A 16,125-nucleotide genomic window follows, 5' to 3' on the forward strand; every position below is an offset into this window, starting at 1 on the left:
CTGACAATATTTCCGAAGACGGGATATTTGTTCTAAAGGCGCGTCTGGGCTGGGGTCAAATCTCCGATAGGAGCGAGCCCCCGGACTTTTTGTTGCCCAACGCGTTGGGATATTTTGTCTGGTTGCAACCCATCCATATGAGGCAGCTAGCCACACCAAAAGAAGTGTGACGTTTGTCAAACCGCCCAATGAGCTGAATTGATGAGTTTCTGTAATTTTTATTGCTACATGTTTCGAAATCTATCTTACGGTGTTTCATTCGCATCTAGCTGTAACATCTGCTGCAGGCAATAGCTGCTATATCAAAGTGCTGCATTATGGCGTGTGAGTACACGGTATGATTCTCGACCAAGAGACGGGAAGGCGTCTTCAGCCAATCTATTTAGTCATAAGAACAAGTACATGGCTATTTCAAGAGATCCGTCTGCATGTTATGGACGTAGTATGTTTTCTTATCTAGTGGTAAACTTTATCATAATAATTTCCATGTCTGGTCTTCTTGGACTTCTAGTATCCATGAGAGTTCTCTGCAAAGACTCACTGCTTATTTTAGTTCATAAATCGTTACTTCTCTGGGCTTACAAGCAATATTTATGCAAGATCATCGAGTAAGCTCCTTGATAGCAAATGGCACTGATATTTGTAGCAAAACTAAAGAAATTCATGAATTTCACAAATGTCTGCGCAAAAAGCCAGGCAAGCAATTCGTCGGTATCAAGCCCGCAAAAAAGGCGTTGTGGGTAGTAGAGAAAAGACTACGAGCACTATTTGTGAATATGCAATATTAATATTTAAACTAATCTATTAATACAAATGAAAAATCTATATATAATGATAAATAGTATGTACCCAAGCTCTTCAAGTCAGCACTACCGCCGCTCGAGATCCAGGGTAATTAAAGAACGAAAATATTGATGCCTATCTTGGCCGCTAGAGCAAATACGCAAAGATGACCAATGCTAGCATTGAGCATGACTATGAGACATTTTCTTGGTAGTTTTGTTAGTTTGTCTTTTTTCCCGCCTTCTTCCCCCACGGAAGACTAAACTTGATGCTGGCGGAATTCCATTTCTTGACTCGGAACAGGTAATACAGGGTAATCGCCGTCATGATATTGAATGCAATGTACGCCCAAACGATGCCGTAGTTGCGCCATCTATCAGTCCAGAAAATCTCTGAGCTAGCCAGGAACTGGTCCGCATTGCTGAGCTGGCAGTAGTGGCACTGGTCTGTGGCCGATGGGTTTTGGAGCTGTCCTGGTGCCTGCTGGAGGAATGGCGCCAGATATTCGCCGCAAGTTTGGCCTGATGGAGGGCTGAATATAGATAATTCGGTTTCCGAGCAAACAATTGATCGTCCGTGGAGCTCTGTCCCAACTATACCCGCTACCCAGTAAGTAAAGACGGAGACGCGCCACATGAATAGCCAGAATCCTGGTAGTGCAGATGGTACCTGCAAAACACCGTTGAACATGGTGCTCATCAACACCAGGAACGTCACGAGACTGGCGGCTGTCTGCGCATCGGGCATAGCCACGATGATCATATGCGCGAATGAGCTCGCAAAGATGAAGAGCTGGATGATGTATAATAGAACCAGGATCTGACGGATGGAGCTCTGGACGCCAACAACAGGGTAGTAGAAACACGCGAATACGAGAATACCCATGATGATCTGATAAGGAATCTCAACGAACACGTTTGCAAGTATAAAGGCTTTCCATGAGTAAGCCTTGCTTGGACGCTCACGGACCTCGTATAGTGATCTTTGAGTAACAAAGAGAGGTTGAATCTGCTGAACGATGGTGGAAAATATAGTCGTGACCATGAAGACGGAAAAGATGACATTCTGCATTCCTGCTAATGACGAATTCGCATCGAAGAACGAAAAGCCAATAAACAAACCAGCGGCGGTTCCGAGCAAGAATTTGGCAAAGATATAAGTAGGCATGCGCCAATATTGCTGAAAGATTCGGAAAGTCACCTCCCAGAGCTGGATTCCAAAGGTTGTGGCAAACTCTGACTGGCCCGCCGCATCTTCTGCACCGGAGCCCTCGGCCAATTTCTCTTCGTGAATGCGATCAAGCTCAGCCTGAACCTTTTCAAACTCTGAACCAGCTTTCCATACCGAGGGCCATTCTTCTCCTTTGTCATTCATTCCTTTGTTTACAATCTCAAGCATGTACTCGGCGGGATTCTCTTCATCGCCACACTTGCGAGCTCCGTTTGCCTCAAAGTAATCCAGCAGGGTACGCGAATTCTGACCAATATCCCCAAAGTAAACAGTCTTTCCGCCCTTGGCCAAGAAAAGTAGACGATCAAAGGTTTGGAAGAGAATAGCGCTGGGCTGATGAACGGTGCAGAGAATTGCCTGACCAGAATCAGCCAACTTGCGGAGAAACGAGCAAATGGCCCATGAACTCTGGGAATCGAGACCGCTGGTTGGCTCGTCGAGAAAGAGGAGTAGCTTTGGCTTGGCGGCGAGCTCGACTCCGATGGTGAGCAGTTTTCGCTGTTCGACATTGAGGCCTTCGCCTGGGACACCGACGACCGCGTTTGCGAATTCTTCCATGTTGAGCATCTTGATGACTTCTTCGACGAATGCATATTTCTCTTCCTTGCTGACGGATTTGGGCTGGCGTAGCATGGCACTGAATCGCAAGCTCTCACGGACTGTGGCGGTTTCGAGATGTAAATCTGGCCCTGTAGTTAGTAATTGTCATGGAGAACTCCGGCTCATCTTGAGGCTTACCTTGTTGTTGGACATAACCTGTTTTCCTTTGGAAGCTGGGATCGCGCGGCCTGCCATTTACAAGCATATCGCCGGTAATGACACCCATCGTCGTTCGTTGCGCGAGCACATCGAGAAGAGTCGTCTTACCAGCACCCGAGACTCCCATTAGTGCAGTCAAAGTGCCTGGCTTGACCCAGCCAGATACATTATCCAGAAGCCTGCGGTCCTCGCCTTTGATCTTGATGTCGTAAACAACGTTCCTCCATGTGAAAATGTCCCGCTGCGGCTCTAATCCGCCAACATTGGAGTCGGCAGTATCGTTTCCATGTCCGCCTTTTTCATCAACCACAACATCAGTCCTAGCAGGGCCGGTATTTCCCTTCAAAAGATGTGCAGGAACGTGACCGCGTCGGAAAACAAGAGCTTCGGCGGTGCTCGACGTTGAAGAGTTCAGCTCCGTAGCGGTAAAGTATACGGCCATGAAGAAGAACAGGAAGCCCAGCAGAATACCAAAGTTTCGCCACACATGGGAATAATAGTACTCGTAGTTTGTCGCAATGAAGGCATCTCCGCTCACGGTCGCGCTGCCTGCGACAGCACCGGCTACGGGGCAAATCCAAGAATCGCCGACCTGAGGGCTGTATGGGGGAACGAAGCTGGCGCCGCAGGGAAAGTCCTGGCCGTGGAATTCGTTGGCGACGAGGATTTCAAAGGCGTAGTAGATTGGATTGATCCATCGAATCCAACTAAACCAGGGATGCATCGAGGGCACTGTGATGGTGAAACCGGTGTAAATGACGAGAGCGAGAACCAGGATTCCTGCAAGTGACATGGCCTGAGAGACAGTTTTGGTGATTGCAGCCATTGTTCTGAAAATCGCGCTCATGACAAAGATTGAGATGTAACCAATGAGATAGTAGATGAAAAACTGCGATGGTTCCCTTCTCAGTCCGGCCATAAAATAGAGGATAATGTTAAAGACGGTAGCAGTGATGAACTTGATGGGAATATCGGCAGCGATACCCGCAGCTGCTTCGGTAGCTGGATGATAGAAGGCATACGAAGCATGTTTCTCGACAATAGGCCGTTGCGCATACAAGCTGTTGATTTCGGAAATCGCCGTCAAGGCGTTTAGCAAAATGGCGATGAACAAAACTGAACCTTTGGCAAAGAAACCGTCCGTGTTGGCGGGGGTGTCGAAGAATATAGAACCAATGATGAGAGCCATGACGATTTGGACCACGGTAGACGCCATGGTGGCAGACCAGTTGTTCCATATGCGCTGATATGCACGCTTGGTGTTGAATCTGATTTGCATCGGAATGCTGATGATGTAAGGCGACTTGGGCCGCATTCTCTTGGCCTGTCTGAAGTTTTTCTGCTGTCGGAAGTGCGCAAGAGTCTCTCCCTGGCGCTCGCCGCCGAATTCCTCCTCGTATTGATCGAGATCATCTTGTAAGGCTTTGAACTCGGGGGATTGCAGCCAAAGTCGCTCAAAGTCTTCTGGAGTTCGAGGCACTCTCATTTCCCATCCCTCGCGAGCCTGGCGCTCCACGGGATTCGTAACCGAGGTCAAGAAGTCTCCAGTTGTCTGGCGTGGGGGGCAGTACCAGCCCTGTTTCTCGAAATATGCCTTTGCTTGGCTTGCTGGTCCAAAGTAGATCTGACGACCTTCGTATAGTACCGTGGCTTTATCAAAGAGGTCGTAGATGGCCTGGCTGGCTTGATAGATGGCAACCGCGTGAGCATGGTTGCCGAGATCGGCAGATGTCCGCAATGATTGAACGAATTTGAATGCCGTTGCCGAGTCGAGTCCGCGGGTGCTAGCAATTCTTGATTAGACATATATTGTTTGGTACACGTGTAGATGAACATACCTGTTGTCCCAAGAAGAAAACGGTGAGCCGGCCAAAACCATCTCTGCAATACTGACACGCTTTCTTTCGCCTCCAGACACTCCTCGGATGAAATCATCGCCGACTTTGGTATTGTACGTGTGCGTGAGTCCGAATACGGCCATGACGACTTTGGCAATGTAGCGACAATATTCAGCTCGAGGCATGTCATGAACACGATGAGACGGTGTTCTAACCGAAGCTGCAAATTCGAGTGTTTGGCCAACGGTAAGATGAGGAAAGTGTTTATCAACCTATCCATTTGAATTTAGCCATCAATCCATAACAAAGTGTCTTGTGCAAATTCGTCCAAGTCGAGCATACCTCTTGGTTGTAAATGGCCTCACCCCTGAATTCCTTCTTCATCTGCTTCTGCGGGATGCCGTTGTAGCTAATGTTTGAGCTTTCTCCAAGGTTTAAGCCATGCAACTCGCCACAAACAGACTTGAGAAGTGTACTGCAGCCAGAGCCAGGTCGTCCAAGAACAACTAGGAGCTCTCCGCTCTTGACAAGTCCATTGAAATTGTTCAGAATATGCTTTGGCTCCTTTTTGCCAAAACTGAAGAACTCTCCGATCCTCAATGGTGCCATCAGAACATCTCCCACCGTCTGCTGGAGCTGAATTGCATCTCCAGACCCAAAAACATCGAGATTTCGAAACGAGACACCGATTTGTCGATCTGAAAGGCCCTTTTCACTGAGTTCTCGGATAAAGTGTTGTAGCCATTTCGGTAAATCAAATTCGCGGCGATCGGGGTCGAGGGTGGCATCGTATTCTTCAACGGCACCGAGGCCAACCGATTGACGACGAGTGGGAGCAGCAACATTAGACTGGCGACGAGATAGAGCAGTAGCAATGCGTTTGAGTTCAGTTCTGTCATCCTGTTCCATTATAGACTCTCCACCATATGTATTAGAGCGACTCAGGGCTGAGGGAAAGGTGCTGGCGTCATTGTCGGAATCTCTCGAGTGAGTTTCGCGGGGACTCCTCCTTGCTGAAGACTCCCCTTCTTCGTCATCGCTTTCTGAAGTGTTGAGATATCGATTGTCATGGTCAATAGGAGTCTCGATCCTTTCCAAGTTCCCATCCACAGCCTCCTTGGCGTCTTCGTTGTGTGCCATTTTGATTGATTAACTGAATGGCCCCACCAAGTTCACTGAGGGAGCTGAGAGTGACGACGTTGAACAGCATGAGACATGAACTCTGTATAAGTAGCAACCAGTTTACACGCCATTGATAACCTTAAACCGGTGCAAGTCTGCAGTAACCCGAAATCGGGCTCCCGGAGTATTGGCCATGCCAGCGCTTGGCAGCAAGTCAAAACCTTACGGGGCCAATGGCTTGCATAGCCAACAAACGAGCTTCTGCACCGTGCGCATCTCAAGCTGTAGATCCCGAGTAAGGGCTGCTACACTGCCCTATGGCGAGCCCCTATGAGAGAAGCCTTTCGTAATACGCAGTGCAAGTTGTCGGGTTGGCGGACTTTGAAGATCCCGCCCCTGTAGCCAAAGTCCGTCAGGCGGCGGGGCATTACCGGCGATACGCCGTCCAGCTTGAGACACTGCATTCCAACTGCTTTACTGCTATCTCCTTGATAATTTGATAGTTGATTGTATGCTTTATGTAAGGCATTGTCCATCTGTTAATTGGCATCGCATACGGACAAGTCTCAAAGTCAATTACTTCTAGCGACTGGTGATGATACTGCGCTTATACAGGCCTCGGCTTTCATATGCGATGGCTCATGCGGCCAGCAGCTCATTTCAGCTACTCTCGTGCACTGGGACACAACACCCTCAATTCAGGCGATTTGCAGCGGCGCGAGCCTGTGGCTTCTGAATAGCGGCAGACGGCGCTGAGTCTGTTGAGCCTCCAAGTTGCGGATTGGCTCGTCAAACTAGAGTTTGAAACCAGCGCGCACGCCGAGAGAGCTGAAACTACTGCATTGGATGCGCCCGAGAGGCCAGATGTTCGGACCCTTGCAAGCACCCGTTGCCCTACTTGAACCTGTATATACGTGTATTGTGTGATTGCAGTTCCGTATGCATCCCATCGTCATTGCCGCGCGGGCCTCCTAAATCTTAGCGCTGGCTGTCTTTACGCAAACGGCCGTTGTAGAGACATCCGTCGATCATAGTAGCATAGCATAGCCGCCGAGTTCCGCAGCCAGAGCAAACAGAAAGAAGAAAGTATGTGCATGTGAGGATTGAAGTCTCGTGCTGAATCTTCAAGCAGCGACGCGACTCGCCGAGCGCGCGCCACGGCACCATTGTGGCCAACGGCCAGTCTTTTTTCAAACTTCAGTGTCTAGAATTCAATTCAAAGTGAAGACGAGCGGGTATGTGAGGGTCCTGACCAAAAACGCAGCAATCCATCGTAGAAAGGCAGTAAAGAATCGCTATACGTTTGCACTTGCATGCACAAGTTAACCGAGTCATCTCTCAATGTTTTAGCGTCAACGTTGAATAAGAAGAACATCGAAACAATCCACTTCGTTCCATACAAACTGACAAACGGCATCTCGAGATCGGTGTGGCGTTTAGCGGACTTTCTATGCGTATGTGTTACTAAGTGGGGATTTCATTGCGGCGAAGCATCGGGCTCGGGAAGGCCCCTCTACTCTCCTGATTTGAGCTTCCGGGCTACCGATCTTGATGATATCAGTTGCCCAGCTATTTATACGATTTGGGTCCCGCTGACAAACAAGGCAAATGTCGCACTCCCAACTCAAGTCCGAACCCGAAACCCGGCCCTGCTCAGCATGCCATCATCCTCCGGACAGGCTCCGCGGACCTACGGCAGCCATCACAAGCCTCAGTGCTCTACGCCAAGGGGCAGAGTCCGGATGCCTTTCGTGCTCTGTCTTGAGTGCCGGTATTGATGGCGTCATTGGCGATGATTTGCCCCTGGACGGGAAGATCCAAGATGCCGTCGAAAGGCTCCGCATGGACATGAATATGACGGCATCAGGGCAGAGTCTTACCTTGACCCTCTTTAAACGCCAGATGGAGATTTCCGTTTTTGCTCCCCCACCATCCAGTAAGACATGTCATTGTTCAGGCCAAGGAGCCGGATATCTTGTAGACTTTGATGGTGCTCACTTGCTCTGCTCCGTACTAATCGTTGGTTGCGTCAGAAACCCCAGAGCTTGAAATTTTATTTCCAAATGTGCCAGTCGGAGTTTTAGATCTGCCTCAAACCACAAACTCTGAAGCTAGTTTCCAATGGGTAGCAGAGAAACTCGGGCAATGCGGCAACCACCATGGATGCCATCGGACATGTTCCAACTTGACAGTAACTCTGCCGAGGAGAATCCTGGACGTGGGTTCTACAGATGGGGATCTCGTTCGTTTAAGAGAACTCGATGCCGAAGACACTGCGGTGCCAAATTATGCATGCTTAAGCCACTGCTGGGGCGCATCACGGCCTTCGAGAACAGTAATGGCCAACCTTGATTCGCATAAAGAAGAGGTCCCATGGAGTTCGCTGCCGCCCGTTTTTCGAGATTCCATCACCTATGTGCGCAAATTGGGGATATCGTTGCTATGGATCGACAGTCTCTGCATTGTACAAGATGATAAAGAAGATTGGAGAATGGAAGCCGCCAAGATGGCGTCAATCTACCAAAACGCATATCTCGTAATCTCTGCATCCAAGTCTCATAATTCGGAAGATGGGCTTTTCGGCGGCATTAATGGAGAGTCGAATCCTATTGTAATCCCTATTCCGTCTTCAAGTCAAGGATCTGCACTATGTTTTCGCAAGTCTTTTACACATTTACCTGGATACATGGACCAAAGGCTTGTCAAGAAATCTCCCCTTCCGACTTTAAATCGCGGGTGGATATTCCAGGAACGTCTTCTAGCTTCGCGAGTTCTCCATTTTGGGCCGCAAGAGCTCTCATGGGAATGCTTGGAGGACTCGGCCTGCCAGTGCACTGGCACATATTCTTCCTCGACTGGCAATGGAGCTACTAATACAGCTCTTACGATGTCTGCGCAACGGATGCTGCAACCGAAAGGTATTTATAACCAATATTATTGGAAACAGCTGGATGGAACGAGACTCATCAAGGTCTGGCATATGTTGGTAGAAGACTATACAAGGCTTCATCTTACTTTCGAGAGCGATATTTTCCCAGCAATGTCAGGCATCGCGAAGAGTTTCCAGCAATACACAAAATCGGAATATGTTGCTGGAATGTGGGCGAAATCTTTGCTGTGTGACCTAGCATGGCATAAAGAAACCATATCGAGCAGCTCGACGGAGAATGTCGAATGGCATCAACGTCCGAAAGCATGGAGAGCTCCAACATGGTCTTGGGCCTCGGCACTTGGCCCCGTGCAATTTCTCGATATAGGAAACGGCTTGGTTCCTTTATGTGAGCTCGAAGAAGTGAAGTGCTCACCCTACCAGTTGGATCCAACTGGCGAGCTAAGAAGCGGTCACCTCTTGCTACGTGGCTATCTTATATCGACTTCAATCCGATATAGGCCATCCGTGAAAGAGGGTTCAAAGGCACCATTTGACTTGTATGAACTCGACATTATGCACAGGCAAGTGGGCAATGTATGGGCAGATTACGACTCATCTCTGCCAGGAACTGATCACGTTGTTTCTGGAACTCCCGTAAAATGTTTCATGCTCACGGCAAGACCTGACTCAGGCTCACTGACACTGCTTCTGTTGAACGAGATTGGCTATGATGAGCAACATTCCTGTACCGTATGGAAGCGGCTGGGGTTGATCCAACTATCGAAACCTCCCACGGTACTCCGGGATGCCAAAGAATACTGGTTCGGCGTCTTCAAATCTCAGTTAGCTAATACGACACTGGTAAAGATTATATAAAGGCTACCCCGTAATTTTCTCTCTTCGATATGAGTTCTTGAAGAAGGAACAAGAGCTCATATGATATTCCTAGCTACATCGCAATCCATTGATGAGACTAGCTGCATAAAAACGGTTCATAGATGTCTCTGTCGTTAAATAAAGTAACAAAGCGTTTACGACTATGCAGGTTTAGAAATAGATGGATGAAGCCAAGATATGTACAGATTACCATCCGACAGTCCCAATACCTAAAGTTCGACTGCCCGATAGCAGTCATCATCACGATCAACGACCACCGCATTTACTTCACTATATGCCGTCAAACGCTACCATCTAATGAACATACACTGTCACAATCAGCCAATCTACTACGCAATTATGTACACACTCTTTTCAGAATTTTCTTTACAATCGTTGATCGCTCTCATTGATCAAAGATGGTGTTAGAGCAACTAATACGCATACCCAAGCGAATAGCCTTATTTTCCTAAACTGACCAATTTATACAACATTTCGAATACAGCTTAATTCAATTTTATTTACTCATATTGTTGAAACCAATCAATCTTCATCTATACTACTAGAGAAATATCCGCTGATTTCGACTGGCGGATGAGGTGCAAAAATTCGCTTTGAGCCATTCGTCATTCACCAGAGAAGATTCCTAAGCCAGAAGGGCATACCCTACGATGAAAGCAAGGCACACAAGAATGAATAAACATGTTCAAATAAAGGAGCATCTATCTAGAAAGCTGTAGCCAGAACGCAAATATCGGTTCTCATTAGTTTCCAAGTTGAGATTCTACAGAAAGCGCTGTGTAGGATCTGACTGGCTGATCTTTCGTGAAGTAAATTCAGTTTAGCGATCCTTGAGCCTTTTACATTTTTGCCAATAGTACTGAGCTCTTTTATTGTTCTTGGATCAATGCTCTCTTTATCACTTTATATGATATGTCATTTCATTGTTCAGAGAGTGTACCAAAAGATTTATCTGCCAAAAATGTCGGATCATTAGCCAAGATATGCAACGTTAACACAGCAAAGGCCATGAATGTACGTTTTCTTTGCAAACTATTGTTAAAAATATGCTAGATAGGGCAATTCGACTTCTATTTAGAGTATCGTGGCAAGTCAGATCCTAGTAGGTACTTGACATATGTTTTCACAGACAAATCCCCCCATTCTATGAAATTCCTTGGCGCTTTCACAACAACTACACAATCAAAGTTGAAGGATATTTCAGCAGCGGGATTGAACGGAATACTATTAGCTCGAAAACTTTGTTAATCGTATCCATATCCAATCATGGTCTAATATATCGGTCTAACAAAGGGAATGTATCAAAGTCACGCCGTCGTAAAAAAATCCATCATCGACATCGTCGGCCTTACTTCGACGAGGGATCCCAAATCAAGTGACTCAAGACCTTAAGTAGGACCAACATATCTATTTCGTTGAGATAGCCAAGCTTATAGTCCCCATTTAAGCAAATACAACTACCTGTAATGAGAATGGTTGGTGGGTCTCGTGAGCAAGTTTACTATTCATCAACTTTTGCAGTTGCTTGGCCGTTTCAGGGTTAGCTACGGAGTATACGATCCGTCCGTACGTTAACATGGATTGTATTTTAATAAATCGGATTTATAGGCCTGGGGTAGCATGCTAATTTGTTCTGACCCAAGTCCCTGTGTTTGTCCTTTTGTCTCTACTACTGTACTAGCTCACGGGATATCAGCACTCTGTTCAGAGTCTAGCGATTTTGACATCCTTGATCCAGAGTGTGACTGTTATTACCAATTTTAGGTATATCGAGTACACAAGTACAAGGACCCAAGTAAGACGTCTAGCAAATTTCCACCAGTGAAGATAGGAGAGATCCGAACTTTTGCCCGGGTGGCCACAGGGATAGCCAAGCTATTTCTTTACGAACAACGCACAAGGATATTCAAGGCCAAATATGAGCATTTGCTAGAGAACTACTGCAGTTCATACCGCTGATATTGAGTATAAGGAGTTGCTCAGTAGAGGCACGCTTCGAACGGCTTAAACTGCTAGATAATCACCAAGTTTTTATTTTCTCTTCATTATAGGCAAACCGCCTCTTTTGTTTACTGTAGTTGCTGTTGTCAAATGCTGCCAGTACAGTTTCTATAAATAGTAATGTACCAAAGATGTTACCAATCCTAGTTCCACGTGGAGAATAAAGCACCAGCTGACCTACCACTTAAGCTACTATGATTATTCACATCTCGCATAATAGGTCCAGTTAGTATATAAATTCTTCGGGCGAAGTGCCTATAACAGATGCTCGATATTGTTTGTACATGGCCGTGGGGAGTAAATCGGTCTTGGATTCTGTCAGCATTTAGTCTGTGTTACTTGCATTGCCATCGGAGCATCATCTAGCCGATTGTCCCCAAAGCTTGCAAGGGAGCCTAGTACAGGTACAGAAGGAATTAAGAATATATTATGTCTGCGGCCGTTGAGCTTAAAACTTTGACAGTATTCGAATTAGCTGGGGTGCGAGTGGTGAGTTGTGCCGAGTACTCCGTACTTGGTGGTTGCTCCCATTCGATGCATGTTCAGCATCTCGGGAGCCGGCACCGGGCCGAACCATATCTGGATTGGGCTGGAGTAGTCAATTATAGGCGAAGGAGTGAGAAACAATTCTTAAGAATGCGAGTTGATTTTCTATTTCTTTTAAGCCTGTCTGGCTAGATTTGTTGTAAACTTGGGTACTTATAAACTTGCCATATAGCCATGCGGCTCGATATGCACTGCATATTCCACGTGTGCAAATAGAGCTTTGACATCACGTATGGTTACAGCAGGATGTCTCAGGCTGTAAAAGGCAGAGAATTACAAATAGAGTGCTCTTGACCCACTCCAGCCGCCTCGGAGCCTGATAAATTTCAGGGACCAGGAGGGTATGATTTTGGTCAAGAGCCCCAGTTAAAAAAGACAAAATCGCGCGAAACCTGGATGAGCCATACGGAGCAGTCTCTTTACTAAGAAGGATGGAATCACCCAAAAAAAGAGAGAGAGGAAGAAAGTAAAAAGCAACGCCCGTACGAAGCGGCACGGCGGCATTTCAAGCCACCCGTCCAAGGCGGGTCCATCGGGGTAGATGAAAATGGCGGAGAGCGCTTTCTTAGTAACCGTCGTTTACCAGTAGCATCACGACACAACAAACTACCCAGCTAGCGTAGCCCCTGAAAAGACGCCATTATGCGGCGATCCCATTAGTCTGAGACAGTGTGTTGCACAGAGCAAAACTAATGGAGCAGCTTATGGAGCACTATCACTATCACATTCCTCATGCAGGGAGAATGGGGAGCCATTGTCTTCTCAATGGATGGATTCAATGCATGCGGCAGAGGCAGCTGTCTTTCAGCTTTACTCATCAGCAGCTGAACCTATAAGCCAGATTATTTTCACCAATCGAGAGGGAGCACGTCAGACTTGGAACGTTCTGCATTCTGTAAGTTGACTGAAAAAAATTATGACAAAAAAGGAAAATACAATTGCGGTGTACAGAGTCTCCGATGGCCCTGTTCGTAAGTAGAAGCCTCAGCAGCAGAGAGCAAATGAATTGAAATAATTGTCATTAAAATAACGGAAGCTATCTATGACTTGTGTCTTCATGGCAGCTGTGCCTTTGTTAATCTAGTCATTAAGAAAGTGTATGACTACTAATGCAACCTCATTGGTACTTTATATACAATAATTAGAAATCATTACGCATTTAGAAAGCTCCCAGGTGTCCCTTGACATCGTAGCGGTCAAGGTCCATGACCTTGGACCAAGCAGCAACAAAGTCAGTGGTGAACTTGGAGGCGGAGTCGGAGCCGGCGTAGACCTCGGCGATGGCACGCAGCTCAGGGTGTGAGCCGAAGATGAGATCAGCACGGCTGGCAGTCCACTGGACCTTGCCGGACTTGGGGTCGACGCTCTGGAAGCGCTCCTCGTTGGTGCCGTTGACGACGGACCAGGTGGAGTATGAGCCCAACAGGTTGACGAACCAGTCGTTGGTGAGCTGGCCGGGGCGAGAGGTGAGGATGCCGGTGGAGGAGCCGTCGAAGTTGGCATTGAGGGCACGCAGACCACCAATGAGGACGGTCAGCTCAGGAGGGCTCAGAGTCAGGAGGGCGGCCTTGTCAACGAGGAATTCCTCGGTCAGAGATCGGGTAGTGCCTTGGCCGTAGTTGCGGAAGCCATCAGCCTGGGGCTCGACTATAGTATCATAAAGTCAGTATGATGGTTCTTATATAAGCGAATGCAGACAAAGGAGCATGGGTGTAGACGCACGGAAAGCAAAGGTAGAAACATCAGTCTGGTTCTGGAGAGCATCGACACGGCCAGCGGTGAATGGCACGGTAAGAGTGACACCAGCAGCCTTGGCAGCGCTCTCGATGGCGGCATTACCACCAAGAACAATGAGATCAGCAAGAGACACCGTCTTGCCGCTTGAGGCGTACTTGGACTGGATTCCTTTGAGCTAAAGAGGGAGAAGTATTAGTAAAACGTCGATCAACGACATGGATGGCTTTACTTACAGCCTTGAGAACAGTCTGCAGACGAGTGGGGTTGTTGACGGCGAATGAGGCCTGGGGCTGGAGAGCAATGCGAGCGCCGTTGGCTCCACCACGCTTGTCAGAGATACGGAAGGTCGAGGCGGATCCCCAAGCGGTGGTGACGAGGTTGGAGATGTTGAGGCCGGGAGCTGCAAGAATCTGCTGCTTGATGGCCGAGATATCCGAGGCAGCGAGAGTGCTGTATCCGGAAGCAGAAGGGAGAGGATCCTGCCAGATCAGGGGGAGCCGCCTTGGGAAGATCAGGGCCAAGGTAGCGAGAAATAGGGCCCATATCACGGTGGAGGAGCTTGTACCAGGCGAGACCAAACTTCTCAGTGAAGTAGTCAAAGTCGTTGAGGAACGTCTTGGAGATGTTGTTGTAGATGGGGTCGTCTCGGAGAGCAAGATCACTGGTCAGCAGAGTGGGCTTGCGGAACTTGCCCTTGATGAAAGGGTCGGGGTAGGAGGCATTGGCGTCCAGGGCCTCCCACTGAGGAGCACCGCCAGGGGACTGAACGAGGGTGAAGTTGTTGTTGAGCAGAGAGAACAGGAACTCTGTTGGGAAATGTTAGCATATGTTGTACTTTTCTTGATGACAGATGCAAGGGGCACTTACCGTTGGCCCACTTGGTGGGAGTTCGAGACCAGATAACCTCAAGACCACTGGTGTAGGCGTCATCAGCGTTACCTGTGCCAAAGGTGTTCTTCCATCCAAGGCCCTGCTGCTCAAGAGGAGCGGCGTTGGGCTCAGGGCCGACATCATCGCCAGACTCAGCACCGTGGGTCTTGCCAAAGGCGTGGCCACCAGCAATCAGAGCGACGGTTTCCTCATCGTCCATACCCATTCGGCCAAAGGTCTCGCGGATATCCAGAGCAGAGGCCTTGGTGTCAGGGGTGCCGTTGGGGCCGCGGGGGTCAACGTAGATGAGACCCATGCTGACGGCTCCAAGAGGGCTCTCAAGCTCAGACGCACGTGCGGTGAAGTCCGTGCTGCCGTTGTATCGGACAACGTTGTTTCCATCAGTGGGGAACATGTCCTGCTCGGCACCCCAGTAGATGCCCTCGTCGGACTGGTAGGTATCCTCACGGCCAAAGCCAAAGCCGTACGTGGGGAAGCCCATGTTCTCCATGGCAGTGTTGCCGGCGAAGACGAACAGATCAGCCCAGGAGAGAGCGCTGCCATACTTTTGCTTGATGGGCCCTGCACATGCAGCGTTAGAATGACACACTATGACTGATGCAGATCCCTGCCTGTCAAACAGCACGGAGTGACTTACAGAGCAGACGGCGAGCCTTGTCGAGGTTGGCATTGTCGGGCCAGCTGTTGAGGGGAGCAAATCGCTGCTGTCCCATGCCGGCTCCTCCACGGCCGTCGACAGAGCGGTAGGTACCGGCGTTGTGCCACGCGAGACGGACGAAGAAGGGACCATAGTTGCCAAAGTCGGCGGGCCACCAGTCTTGCGAGGTGGTCTGCACGGCGGTGATGTCCTTCTTGAGTTGAGCAACTACAAACGGCAGATGTCAGCTTGTACACGGAGAGAGATGGTAGGACACAGGTTCCACAGCTGGACTGAGGAGCAAAACGCACCATCGACCTTGGAAAAGGCCGCGCCGTAGTCAAAGCTGCCGCCAAAGGGGTTGGTCTTGTCCGAGTTCTGGCGCAGCACAGCCAGGTTCAGCTCGCACGGCCACCACTGGCTGCTTCGCGTGCCTCCACCAGCCACGGTGCTCTTGCGCGAGCATCTGCCAAAGTCGGGGCCATCAGGGCTGTATCTGGGCTCCAGAATGGACTCTGGGTGGGAGATGACAGAGCGAGCCGGGTGGTTGCCATTGCCGTGGATGACGGGGCAGCCCACGGCGGAGGCGAGTGGCAGAGCGCCAACAATGGCCAGGACGTTCTTGAGAGGCATCGTCAAGTCAAAGCCGGAGGAGTTGTCTGAAGGATGAGGAGGCCAAGACTGTTGTTCGGTGAGTGAAGCGGTGTCCTGGCGTCGATCCTGTCCACTCTATATACTCTTTTTTTGTGTGCCCATCTGCTCGCCGCCTGCTCCCTTGCCAGCTCGTTGCTCGCTACACACGACAAGGGGCC

At 48.9% G+C, this 16,125-nt stretch overlaps 3 protein-coding genes across 5 annotated transcripts; 1 reads left to right on the forward strand and 2 right to left on the reverse strand.

The window, feature by feature from the left end:
* Window positions 1–786: 786 nt before the first annotated feature.
* On the reverse strand, window positions 787–7,264 carry TrAtP1_002800 (uncharacterized protein). Its single transcript, XM_066111621.1, has 4 exons — window positions 4,953–7,264; window positions 4,611–4,882; window positions 2,752–4,556; window positions 787–2,696 (listed from the first exon to the last, which is right to left on the reverse strand). Exons 1-4 carry the CDS (start codon window positions 5,748–5,750, stop codon window positions 1,003–1,005), a joined length of 4,569 nt encoding a protein of 1,522 aa, XP_065967699.1. The 5' UTR covers window positions 5,751–7,264; the 3' UTR covers window positions 787–1,002.
* An 84-nt stretch (window positions 7,265–7,348) lies between these two features.
* Window positions 7,349–10,166, forward strand: TrAtP1_002801 (uncharacterized protein). 2 transcript variants are annotated; one of them, XM_066111623.1, is made up of 2 exons: window positions 7,349–7,668; window positions 7,766–10,166. In XM_066111623.1, the coding sequence occupies exons 1-2, from the start codon at window positions 7,575–7,577 to the stop codon at window positions 9,478–9,480; spliced, it is 1,809 nt and encodes a 602-aa protein (XP_065967700.1). In that variant the 5' UTR covers window positions 7,349–7,574; the 3' UTR covers window positions 9,481–10,166. The 2 variants fall into 2 exon arrangements, with proteins under 2 accessions (XP_065967700.1, XP_065967701.1); XM_066111622.1 differs by having other exon boundaries at window positions 7,349–10,166.
* Window positions 10,167–13,051: 2,885 nt separating this feature from the next.
* TrAtP1_002802 (uncharacterized protein) lies at window positions 13,052–16,002 on the reverse strand. 2 transcript variants are annotated; one of them, XM_066111625.1, is made up of 5 exons: window positions 15,625–16,002; window positions 15,314–15,541; window positions 14,653–15,237; window positions 14,019–14,591; window positions 13,052–13,960 (listed from the first exon to the last, which is right to left on the reverse strand). In XM_066111625.1, the coding sequence occupies exons 1-4, from the start codon at window positions 15,944–15,946 to the stop codon at window positions 14,116–14,118; spliced, it is 1,611 nt and encodes a 536-aa protein (XP_065967702.1). In that variant the 5' UTR covers window positions 15,947–16,002; the 3' UTR covers window positions 13,052–13,960; window positions 14,019–14,115. The 2 variants fall into 2 exon arrangements, with proteins under 2 accessions (XP_065967702.1, XP_065967703.1); XM_066111624.1 differs by having other exon boundaries at window positions 13,052–13,695; window positions 13,771–13,960; window positions 15,314–16,002.
* Window positions 16,003–16,125: the final 123 nt, after the last annotated feature.

This window comes from Trichoderma atroviride, chromosome 2 (genome assembly GCF_020647795.1).
Source record: "Trichoderma atroviride chromosome 2, complete sequence".
NCBI lineage: Eukaryota > Fungi > Ascomycota > Sordariomycetes > Hypocreales > Hypocreaceae > Trichoderma > Trichoderma atroviride.

Excerpts from the sequence above, each read along its gene's own strand:
- TrAtP1_002801 (XM_066111623.1), top strand. The coding sequence starts at position 7,575 with ATGGACATGAATATGACGGCATCAGGGCAGAGTCTTACCTTGACCCTC. Across the intron at positions 7,669-7,765 it reads TTTTGCTCCCCCACCATCCA|AAACCCCAGAGCTTGAAATT; the intron begins GTAAGACATGTC and ends TGGTTGCGTCAG.
- TrAtP1_002800 (XM_066111621.1), bottom strand. The coding sequence starts at position 5,750 with ATGGCACACAACGAAGACGCCAAGGAGGCTGTGGATGGGAACTTGGAA. Across the intron at positions 4,883-4,952 it reads AGGCCATTTACAACCAAGAG|GTTGATAAACACTTTCCTCA; the intron begins GTATGCTCGACT and ends TCAAATGGATAG. Across the intron at positions 2,697-2,751 it reads AGGTTATGTCCAACAACAAG|ATTTACATCTCGAAACCGCC; the intron begins GTAAGCCTCAAG and ends CTACAGGGCCAG.
- TrAtP1_002802 (XM_066111625.1), bottom strand. The coding sequence starts at position 15,946 with ATGCCTCTCAAGAACGTCCTGGCCATTGTTGGCGCTCTGCCACTCGCC. Across the intron at positions 15,542-15,624 it reads GGCCTTTTCCAAGGTCGATG|TTGCTCAACTCAAGAAGGAC; the intron begins GTGCGTTTTGCT and ends TGCCGTTTGTAG. Across the intron at positions 15,238-15,313 it reads CAAGGCTCGCCGTCTGCTCT|GGCCCATCAAGCAAAAGTAT; the intron begins GTAAGTCACTCC and ends CTGCATGTGCAG.